The sequence below is a fragment of the Leucoraja erinacea genome, chromosome 10, assembly GCF_028641065.1.
Source record: "Leucoraja erinacea ecotype New England chromosome 10, Leri_hhj_1, whole genome shotgun sequence".
Lineage (NCBI taxonomy): Eukaryota > Metazoa > Chordata > Chondrichthyes > Rajiformes > Rajidae > Leucoraja > Leucoraja erinaceus.
Window position 1 is genome coordinate 47,588,947 of NC_073386.1, and position 12,188 is coordinate 47,601,134.

A 12,188-nucleotide genomic window follows, 5' to 3' on the forward strand; every position below is an offset into this window, starting at 1 on the left:
AATGCAGTTTTGATAACTAGGATAACAGATTGTCCAGTCAGGATATTTCACTGGCATTATCAGTTTATTATGGGAAATGATTACAATAATGCAATGTAATTAGTAAGAACGTTCTAAAAACGGACCATGGGGGGGGGGGGGGGGGGGGGAAATGATGTCCTTTATTGCCGATTATCCACAGTAAACGCGTAAGGGATTTATTCCAACCACCCAGCAGTCACTCTGTGAAACAACGAGCTGTTTTCAAATGAAAAGTTATTTTTAATAGCTCAAAATTTATTTTGTTACTGCTAATAATATTTAAGGCTGTTTGTAACATTGTATAACAGTTAGATGTCCATTGAAGCAATTCCTTGTCCATTTCAATTCCTTGTCAACTTCGATAGTCTCCAGTGTAACAAGCAGCCTGTGTTCTTAAAGAGACAGTACATTACAACCAAAATCCATAAGAAGTCTGTAATAATGAGGGTTCATTGTAACTGAATGAAAGCTTGACATTCTTTGCAATCTTCAGGGCCTGTCCGACTTGGACGACCTAATCCATGAGTTTAGAAGATCCTGGACAAGTTGAAAAAAATGTCAAGGTCGTGTTGACTCGCCGAAGTAAAAGACCTCCTACGACCCGTCTTGACCTCAGTATTCCACACCTAAGACCAACTACGAGTAGCTACGAGTGGAAAATGATCACATGATAACATGATGGCATGTTTGTATTTTTTTCTCGGGCCAATTACCGACCTACGACTGCACAGGGAGCAGATCACGACCTACCTACGAGTAAAAAGTATCAATTTTTTCCATGCCAACCTTTTTTTACTCATGGACATTTTTTATCAGGCTGGAAAAAACACCGCAACCTACTTGAGGCCACGATTACGCAGAGACCACACTCGAGCATGAAGGAGAGTTACGAAGACCTCCTACGACCTTGTGGCGTCCATGCTGCGATTATGAGTCAAGGGCAAACTCGGCAGAGGTCACCAATTAGGTTGTGAAAGTGGGACAGGGGGTTTATGCTTCTAGAGGTACAACATATTTTTCAAAGATATGTACAAAGGAAAATAAAACGAGAACAAATACCAAGTACATCCTTTAATACCAAGTACATATTGATGGGAATTTGCCTGGTCCAAAACCCAAGGATAAAACAATGCTAAACTAATTCTGAAGTGGATAGAAACATAGAAAATAGGTGCAGGAGGAGGCCCTTGTTGGCCCTTCGAGCCAGCACTGCCATTCATTGTGATCATGGCTGATTATCAACTATCAGTTACCCGTGCCTACCTTATCCCCATATCCCTTAATTCCGCTAGCCCCTAGAGCTCTATCTAACTCTTTTAAATTAATCCAGTGAATTGACCTCTACTGCATTCTGTGGCAGAGAATACCACAAATTCACAATTCTCTGGGTGATGGCCAAAACTGGGAGGTGCGTGTTTCTGCACAGGGAGCAGAATACTTCCTATTCCTTTGATTATTACGTTTTTCTGTTTCATTTGCTGGTATTAACGTGCCATATGCCATGATCACCCATGTGGCAATTCATTCTTAACAGCAGAATGTGAATTATGATATCTTTATTGCACAATGCAGCAAATGTGGGACAAACAAACCTACACTCAACATTCAAAATGAGACACTGTCCAAAATTCCATCATAAAACACAAAATCCCACCCAATACTATAAATCATGAGTACAAACCTCTATCCAACAAGAATCTTGCCTTCAAGTTACTGCTGCCTAAAAGCACATTTTCTTTTTACTCGTGCATTCATCAAATGTTGACTCAAGTGCACTCCTTCCCAAATGTTAGTCCTGACGCAAGCTCCTGATATTGTGCTAATCATCTACATTTACTCTGGTGGGTATTTTCTCGTTTTTAATTCATTAAGAGTTGCCATTTAAATAGCTCAGCACTTACCAATGTACAAAACAATAAAAGACAATGTGACTGACAGGAACATAGTGTTTACTAATTTTTGCAAAATTTCTTTATTGAAAATTAATAAAACATAAATTGTCTACTTCTTTTATTTCTTTTAATTCAATTCACCTCCACAACTACAATCTTCACTAAAGTTAAAAATTCTGTGCTGCCCTGCAGAAATATTCTCTCAGTTTTATTCTCAGTGTACTTCATTTGTTAATTCATATGCTACGTTAAAGTCCTTGAGAAACTTTTAAATCAGCAGTCAAGTTTTGATCCCCAATCATTTGAACAGCTTCCATACAATCTTTATTATCAGCAGCTGTTCACGTCAAAATTTAAGTGGCTACTTACTTCTGCCCAGCTGTCTCACGTGAATAGACATCTCTGCAATAAAACTCCTGCAATGACATGCACATCATCAAATTAGCTCCATAATTTTAGCACTTCTACATTCATGATTATACCAAATTGTAAAATAAATTCCAGAAAAGCACACGACATTTGATTAAACTGTTAGAAATATTTTTTTAATTTATGATTTAAGAAGGAATGCAAGACTGCAAAGTTCTCATTTTGCAGCAGTGGTCACAAACTCTTAAGGTAAGTTTTAAACATACAATATATTCTACCTTTTGATGAGTACCTAAATAAACCAGATCAATACGCAAAGCATTTTCACAACAAGCACAATTAATTTTAACAAAGTGATAGGAGTATTTGGAACAATGCGTTATTGATGGCACATGTTACACTAGATAGTAATTAAAGATGAAATGTTTATACTCATAATTGCCCATCAGGTGACTTTCTAATTTGGACCATGGGAGATGGGAGAAAATCCAGGGGAGCCTCAGTTACAAACACCGGCACACCTCAAGGGGAACAAGTATAACAAAGCACTATAGCCGTTTACTGCAAAAATATCAAATTGCAATAGAAGAAAATCAATCAAAATTAAACACCAAAATTCTGAGAGTTTATGGTTAATTTCTGGGTTTACGTCAATACATTTTTTTGCCTAAAACTCAGGGTATCCATCACCTACAACTTAATTTTAAACCTCCCATGCACAGTTTGATCTTGTTGAATATAGCAGTTTCCATCATCCACACTTTGGCCATTATAAACAGAAAATTTGGGTGGGGACATTCAGATATAAAGGATTTAATAAACCATAAACATTTGAGAATCCACTTTGCACCTGCGTAGGAAACAAAATAGATGACTGATGCAATGAATAAAACAACGCTAAATCGAAAGCATCGAATTTCCCAGTTTGAGGAAGAACAGTGTGCTCTTAACACTGGAGCCCAATTTTTTATTTTATAATTCTGCATTACTATTTGGAGGCAATTGCCCACTAAACCACATAATTAGTCAAGAGAGATTTTAATTATAGAGACAATCTGTAAAACATGCACAGACAAAAATAAAATTGTGATTGGCATGCAGGTTTTAAGCTGCACAAAGAATTTCTTCATTTAATCGACTACAACCTGTAACTTTGAACAAAATATCAACAGGTCATATATAACAAAAACATTCATGCGTTTAATACGAAATAAAACGGCCTTTAACATTGGTAATAGCATTTCATAAATGATTAATTTCAACTACACATTAGTATTTAAATGGAAAACTGTTGAGCTGGAACTAGTTTGCTTTTCAGACAATCCCATTTAGGAATCTTATTATTCAAATGCTCTGATGCCTTAAACATATGCATCAATACACAAGTTATTGGTATGCATTTTCGAATACATCAAATGATATGACCGAAAGGTTAATTTTCAATTTACCACTCTGGCCAGGAAACAAGTTCTTGGTATCCACAGTTTTCCTTTGTTACTTTACTTAACATGCTTCTTTTTATCTGTGCAACTCACTTCCGATCCTATATTTGGTCAACTGAGATCAAGCACAGCACCTTCACGATTCAGAGAAGCCTGTTTATAGGCCCAATATCCACCATTCTTGGATGCCAGTATGTTTCTCTGCCAAGCTCAATAAAGTTCCAATCTCCATCAGCCCTAGGTCCCCTAGAATACCTACAGGAAAAGTGACACCAGAAATCAATAGCTGTGTATGATTGCTTTGACCATTATCCTACAATGGAAGGATTCCATGTGACAGCTTAGTGCGGCCTAAGCAACGTCACATGTTTGCAAGAGAGATTTCTGGTGTCACCGCACTCCCATGAGAAATTAAATAAGGGATGGACAGATTTGTCACTTTAATTCAGAAAATTTATATCAACATTTTATTCATTACAGCAGTCAAAATATCTGCCACAAGATAGACTGTAATTTTGGAAATTAGCGAATACAGTAATTTAATAAAAACATGACAGTACATTCACCCCAATGAGTTATTACAATTAATTTATAGTGATATTAAGATAGAAAATATCGGCAGTACTCAGCAGGTCAGGGATCATCTGTGGAGAGAGAGGCAATTAACATTTTGAATCTATGACCTGTTGGAAGTAGATAAGTTAGAAAAGTATAGGTTTTAATATGCAGCAAAGTAGAACAGGGGTGAGAAGGAAAAAAATGTTAGGCTGAGAGACAGAAGGAATTATTGATTATTAGTCAATAATGCAAGGTAAAATAAGAATGGATACACTGTTTAAAGGGGACATAAATGAGGCGCAAAAAATAATTTGAAATCAAATGCAAATGGAATAACTCAGCAGGCCAAGCAGCATCTGGAGTCATGGATAAGTAGCGTTTCAGGTTGGGACCCTTCTTCAGACTAATTGTGGGGATGGGTGTGTTAGAAAGTTGGAAGAGGGAGGGTCAGAACAAAGCCTGGCAAGTAAAGGGTGGATACAGATGAGGGTTTTTTTTAAATAGGTAGATGGTTAGATCCATTGCCAGAGATGAAAAGACAAGAGGTGTGAGACTAAAGGATTGCAGAATAGCAAATTGTGAAGCTAGATGACGGAATGTCGGTAAATGGGAGAGGGAAGGGTGAAATAGGAGCAAGTCCAGGTGGGACACAAGGGAGAGGGGGAAAATAGGGGAGAGAGGGGGAAAATAGGGTGAGGTGGGTGGTTACCCCAAATTTGAGAATCCAATGTTTATACTCTTGGGTTATGCTACTCAAGCAGAATATGAGATGCTGTGCCTGTTATTTCCAATGTGGCCTCACTCCAGCAATGGAGTCAGCCCAGGACAGTAAGGTTACCATTCCTATACTAACCCTTCTGTCCTGGACCGCTTCCATTGCCAGAGTTAGGCCACATGCAAATTGGAGGAACAGCATCTCATATTCCACTTGGGTATCTTACAACCCAACTCATTGAATTCTCCAATTTTAGATAGCTACTAAACCATTCTCCTCTCCTCTGTGCCCCACCTGGACTTACACATATTTCTCCCTTGACACCTACATTTCTCCCTCTAGTTTCATAATTTGCAACTTCAATCCTTTTCTCACACCTTCTATATTTTCATGTGTCCAACCATCTGCTTATCAACGTTACTCCCCCCATTCACCTGTATCCACCTATTACTTACGGGACTTTGTCCCGCCCCTTCTCTCGTCCAGCTTTCTTCCCCCTCCAATCAGTTTGAAGAAGGGTCCTGACCTGAAAAGTCACCGATCCATGTTCTCCAGAGATGGAGTTACTCCAGTAATTTGAATCAGAAGTTAATAGTGTTCCTCAGACTTACCCTGAGCTTCTTTGGATCAGCATAGACAAAAAATGGGAATATGAAGAATAGGCAAATAGAAGCTCAGGTAATCCATGTGAACTGAAAAAAGACATTTGCAACCAGCAATGGGGCCAAGGTGTGCCTCTTTGTGCATTATTTGAAGCAATGTTAAAGTCCTAACAGAGCTCCTATCTCTGTCTCTTTTCCAAGACACTAAAAGCTGTAAAACTACTTTGTACTTTGGGTCTGAATAAAGAATCATCAAATTTGTTGCCATTTTCCCTTTTTTTGTTCATCTTCATACAATCTCCTTCTTTCTATGCTTTGTTAACCTGGCACCATTTTCCAATGACGTCAGAACTTTGCAGTTTCAATGAGGAATTTAACAATTGCAGCTAATTTGGGCAATTTCATTTTCCGGCAGTAATCTCCCTTAGTAACTGCAGATATTGATCCTTGTTTCCTAAATACATCTTCTCCATACCTTTGTTTCTTTCTTTGTCTCATTATCACTCTTCTGTTGCTTACAATATTTCCCTTCCTATCATTTAATTTTTTATGCCTTACACTTTTGTTCTCTCCATCTCTCCCTTAAAATTTGTTTGTCTAATTTTTCATCATTCTGTTCAATGGTCATCAATTTGAGTCTAAATTGTTCCAGTATTTTTTTTCCAGATTTCTAACATCTGTAGTATTTTTCTCCTTACACCAACAGACTAAAACGTGAGCGGGTGTTGAATATTTTGCACCAACAAAGTTTACAATCTGAAGACCCAAGTAACTGCAGAAGTTGGAATCGTGAGCAAAACACAAAGTACTTGCGGGGCTCAGCAGGATAGGTGGCATCTGTGGAGGGAATGGACAGGTAATGTTTTGGGTTGGGACCCTTCTTCAGGACAGGGGATTGGTGGGAATGGGACAAAGCGTGGCAAGTGAACAGTGGGAGAGCAGTGGAAATCAGAGGGGGAGTGATAAAAGAGGGTTTTCACTGAACTCCAGTCAGAGCGAGGAGAACTTCTTCATAGTGAGAATTCTTTATGGAGATTTGGTAACGGAGCAGTAAAATGGACACACTGGGAACTACAGATGCTGGAATTGTGAGCAAAATACAAAATGCTGGTAGATGTCATCAGATCAAGCAGCAGCAAAACACAAAGAACTAGAGCAGAATTGCAAACATTTGTAACCTCTAAACATAACAATCAACTTGGATGATTCGTCAACAGATCTCTGCTGTTTGACTCAAGAAAGTCACCCCCCTCCCAATGGGAATCACCCAGCTGCAGTATAATGACGCAAGAGTTGAGTGAAATTTTCTGATTTTCATCCCCAATTTACAGATGTCTACTACAACATAGAAGTGCTCTTAGCATTCATAGGGGTACCAGGTTATTACCCCCTAGAAAGCTGCGTGTAGCAAGGCAGGCTGGCTGAGAAACATACTGGTACCATAACCATGACATACAGAATAATTTGTATGTAATTTACACAGAAAGTTTCATGTGTAACCAGTCACATTTTTGTCATTCAAGTTTTAAAAGACCTGCTTATACTGGCCTTTTCACAGATCAGTATACAATACATTATTTTGATTTTTGCCCTTTTGGTATAAAATGATAGGAGAACTATAGACACAAGGAATTAGATGATGGTTTTCAAAAAAATACACAAAGTGCTGGATGAACTCAGTGGGTTAGGCAGCATCTCTTGAGAACATGGAAGGGCGACGTTTCAGGTCTATCTCGACCCAAAATATCACCTTTCCAAGTTCTCTGGAGATGCTGCCTGACCCGCTGAGGTACTCCAGCACTCTGCCTCCTATTTTTGTTGTTGGAGAACTGTACTCTGAAAAATCTATTTGAATTGACTATCAGTTAAATTAGTCAATTCTTCTTCTTTCATATTGAAGTATTCAAAACCAGTTAAAAGACAATATCCAGGAAATACAATGAAGGCATTGATAGCAAGGCTAGCATTTATTATTCATCCCTTACTGCCTTCAGAAAGTGGTTAGACATCTTCTTAAACAGCTGCAGTCCTTCTAATGAAGGTAATAAAAATAAAAAATGCTTGAAACACTGAGCAGGACAGAAGATTCTTCATCAGAATTATGACCTAAAATGTTGCTTTTTCCAAATATGCTGCCTATCCTGTTGATTGCTAGAAGTATTTTCTACTTTTATTTTACATTTTCCAGTATTTTGTATTAATTCTATATTTTAGATTTTTAGTTTAGTTTAGAGATACAGCACAGAAACAGGCCCTTTGACCCAACATGTCTGTGCCAACCAACGATCCCCATAAACTAGCTCAATCCTACACGAGGGACAATTTACAGAAACCAATCAACCCAACAAACCTGTACAACTTTGGTGTTTGGGAGGAAACCAGAATACCATGAGAAAACCATGCGGTCACAGGGAGAACGTACAAACTCCATACAGACAGCACCCTTAGTCAGGATCGAACCAGGACCTCTGGCGCTGTAAGGCAGCAACACTACCGCTGTGCCACCATGCCGTCGTCACACTTTCTGATTTTAATCTTTGGATGAAATACTCCATCAGTGCTTCTGGATTGGGTGTTTCCAAGATTTAGGCCCAAAGGCAACTTAAGTCGAGATAATGTAAGTGACTAAGAGTCATCAAGGCATACAGCGTGGAAACAGACTCTTCGGCCCAACTTGACATTTAAGGCTAGTCTCATGTGTCTGTTCGAGAGAAACCTTCATGAGTTGGCAGAAAACTCAGAAGCCCCCAGCCTCTGACCTGCTCTTGTAGCCAAAGTATTTTCATAATATTTCACCCCCATTAACTTCCTTGAATTTCCATTGACTAAAATGTATCTGGTTTTAATGGAAATTCAAGGAAGTTAATGGGGGGGAGAGGGTGTGGGAGGAGGGGGCATTGTGCTTTGTGATAGCTGAATGTCAAAGGTAGCTGCCATAATCCAAATACAGAATTTAGGCCAAAATAATCTAAGTAAATTATGTAACCTAAATAATACAAATCCAACATCGAATAGTTGCTTGGGTTTACATATCACTTCAGACACAAATGAAGAAAATTAAAATTTCTAGTCTATTTACATTCATTTAACATTATGAATTTTACATTATATCAACTTTGCATTCGCTATTGTGTTCAATAATATTATATGTGTTTGGTTCATTATGCTACCATCTTCTTTGGCATTCTTTTTCTTGATGACCATTATAAACCACTGCATGACATGACAGTGGTCAAATGGTCAGAATGTTTTTAAAGTATTTCTGCACTTAACATAACATTATCTAAGTGGCATTGGGGTTGTCTGGAAGAGGATTCACCCATATTTCCATCTCTGTCAATGCAAAGTTCAAGTCAAATGGGTAAAATACAGAAATATTTAGATTTTGCTCTCAAATATATTATATGTTGTTTTAGCTATCTAGAAAATCTGCATCAGACAAATCAATCGTGCACATAAAGTAACCAAGTGCCAAAAGTTGATAATTAAGAAATGCAAGAACAGTTTGAAATTTAATGAGATGCATTTTCCTTTTATCATTAACTGTTTATCCCAGCTCTTAAGTGGCGCACTGTTTATAACACCATCTGTTCTACTTTTGGGATGTTAAGTTCCAAGATTTTAGATGTAAACAAACCAAACGATGAAGGTGTGAATTACGAGTTGGGTGTATCAGGAAAATATATTAAATGATATATTTATTACAGTAAATGAGAAAGGAATATTTAACAAATTAAATATATTTGTTAAACCTATACAAAAACCTAACATGAAGTGTGGTCAAGCCGTCCAACAAAACGTTAAGTAAATATCAAAGGAAGAAGCTAAAAATGTTGGGGAAAAAAGCAGAACAAAATACTTTAGATGTCAAGAAACTGATAAAGAAAAATACAGCATACCGCAAAACTAATTGAGGAAAAAGGACTGCAAATGTTTCTGTAAATATGCAAATAAATTAGAAGTAAATCAAGCCTCTTACAGATTGAGATACATGAAACTGCAATGGAGAAGAAGAAAACGGCAGAAATCAAACCAATATTTTGGTTATGGAAGAAAACACAGAATACCTTGGGGGGGGGGGGGGGGGGGGGGGGGGGCAAGTTGGGGTTGAACGAGGAAAATAAAAACGAAATAAATCAAGATTAGTTAAAATAAAAAACACCAGAGAAATTAAAGGAGCAAAGAGCAGATAAATTACGACATTGCAGAGGCTGGCATTCAAAATTTTTGAAAGCGGTGGTAATTATTCTGGTAAATGTCAGCTTTCACAATTCTGCAGCTTATTGAACGGTTTCATAGATTGAAAAATCACAAACGTAATTCTACTAATTATGAAAGGTGAGAAACGCAAAACTACTACCACTTAACGATATCAATCGTTGAGAAATCGCTAGAACCCGTTATTAAGTGGGATTTAACAGCATATAAAAGCAAAATAATTGGATACGGTTGAATGAAGAAAAGAGAAATAATGTTCGGCAAATCCAACAACAATCAGAACAAGTCCTATTTGGGTTGAGGTGCTGCAGATTTGTGCAGAGGGGTGCTAGCCTTTCAGTTTGCTGATAAAACATCACATGATTGTGCAGAGGATCCAGAGTGGCTTCAAAGAGATAAAAGCAGGCTGAACTAATGGAAAATAATACAGCAAATGGAATGGAATGGAAAAACTGGAAAATCAGAGTACTTAACAAACAGTAAGATTGAAAGTTGTGGGGGGATCAGAGAAAGTCAACATACAGGCAATATTAATTAGGGGGTCACATGGATTTTGGTCTTTACTACAAGAGGATTACATGCAAGAATAAAGAAGCCTTAATGCAATCAGGGACTTGCTTAGATGGCAATCAAAATATCATGCACAGGTCTGGAAGGATACAGTTACATTTAGAGGTAATAGAACAATTGATTTCTGAGATTGGAGAGAAGTTGTACCAATGGTAGCTGTGTGGAATGAGCTTCCAGTGAAGGTGGTGGAGGCAGGTTCGTTTTTATCATTTAAAAATAAATTGGATAGTTATATGGATGGGAAGGGAATGGAGGGTTATGGTCTGAGCGCAGGTATATGGGACTAGGGGAGATTATGTGTTCGGCACGGACTAGAAGGGTCGAGATGGCCTGTTTCCGTGCTGTAATTGTTATATGGTTAATGTAAAAAGAGGTTAAACTTATGGCAACTGGCACAAGGCTTCATGGTGGCGCAGCGGTAGAGTTACTGCCTTACAGCGAATGTAGCGCCGGAGACCTCGGTTCGACCTCGACTACGCTGCTACGGAGTACGGAGTTTGTACGTTCTTCACCTGCGTGGGTTTCTCCGAGATCTTCAGTTTCCTCCAAAGACGTACAGGTTTGTAGGTTAATTGGCTTGGTAAATGTTAAAATTGTCCCTAGTGGGTGTAGGATAATGTTAATGTGCGAGGATCGCTGGCTGGCACGGACCCAGTGGGCCAAAGGGCCCATTTCTGGGCTGTATCTCCAAACTAAAGTAGCGGCCATATACCCTTCTTGTTTATGCTAGGCTCTTATGTTGGCTGTCGTATATTGGATAATAGTTCACCCAAAAGCTATGTAGCACTCTTGTAATATTGCAATGTTATTAGCCAAGAAAAATAAATCTCCGGAGTAGAATGTCAACCTGCTGCTCAAATCAAGGGTGAATATGCTAGAATAAACCAAGTATAAGCATTATAAAAATGTTTACGTTAAAAAAAGTATATTGATCCAATCGCTCACCAGAGCTAGGTTACTTTACTTATTATTTTCTCTGGATTGCATTACACGTTATTTCCACTTCAAACAAAGCAATATACCTATCACCTTCTTCAATGTGGACTGATTGAAATAGCAATAGATATATATCTGTGTACGAAGGAACTGCTTCGTACACAGCTGGTTTAAACCGGGTGGCGCCAGCAATGGCTGCCTCGCCAACTGATGTCTGTCCTTGTTGTTTTATAGTATGTGTTAAATGTATAGTTTAGTGTTCTTTAGCTTGTTTTATGTGGGGGGTGCGTTGAGGGAAACTTTTTTAAATCTCTTACCTCGACGGGGATGCGATTTTTCCCGTATCGTATCTCTGTCCACACTGCGGCCTAACATCGTGGAGCCGGCGGCCTCTTGCTGGAGTCAGACTTTGTGAGCCTGCAGGACTTAACATTGTGGAGCTGGCGATCCCTTTGCCTGGGATCGACCTCAGGTGCTCCAACCGCGAGAGCCTGCGGACTTTAACATCGTGGAGCTCGTGGTCCCTGGTTAGAGACCGACTTCAGGGGCTCCAAGCCGCAGGAGCTTCGACCGCCCGACGCAGGAGCTATGATCACTGGCTGTGGGAGCTTTGATTGCCACGACGTATGGTACGACCGTGGGAGAATAAAGAGGGATGAAGATTAGACTTTATTGTCTTCCATTACAGTGAGGAATGTGGGGAATCCGCTGTGGTGGATGTTTATGTGGTCGTGTGTCTTGTTGCTCTTTTCAGTATGGCTGTATGGTAATTCGAATATCACTGTATTGGTACACGTGACAATAAAAGACCTTTGAACTGAAGATAAATACAAAATGCTGGAGTAACTCAGCGGGACAGGCAGCA

At 38.8% G+C, this 12,188-nt stretch overlaps 1 protein-coding gene across 2 annotated transcripts in view; it reads right to left on the minus strand.

The window, feature by feature from the left end:
* dhx9 (DEAH (Asp-Glu-Ala-His) box helicase 9) overlaps positions 1-12,188 on the minus strand; it is a 64,491-nt gene that overhangs the window by 38,494 nt on the left and 13,809 nt on the right. The window contains exons 1-2 of one of the 2 annotated variants that reach the window (XM_055642149.1): positions 3,818-3,955; positions 2,283-2,329 (exon numbers count right to left, since the gene is read on the minus strand). In XM_055642149.1, the coding sequence (XP_055498124.1) occupies positions 2,283-2,313 (31 nt within the window). In that variant the 5' untranslated portion in view covers positions 2,314-2,329; positions 3,818-3,955. Of the gene's footprint in view, positions 1-2,282; positions 2,330-3,817; positions 3,956-12,188 lie in introns of those variants that run through there. The other variant, XM_055642148.1, reaches the window with a different exon arrangement.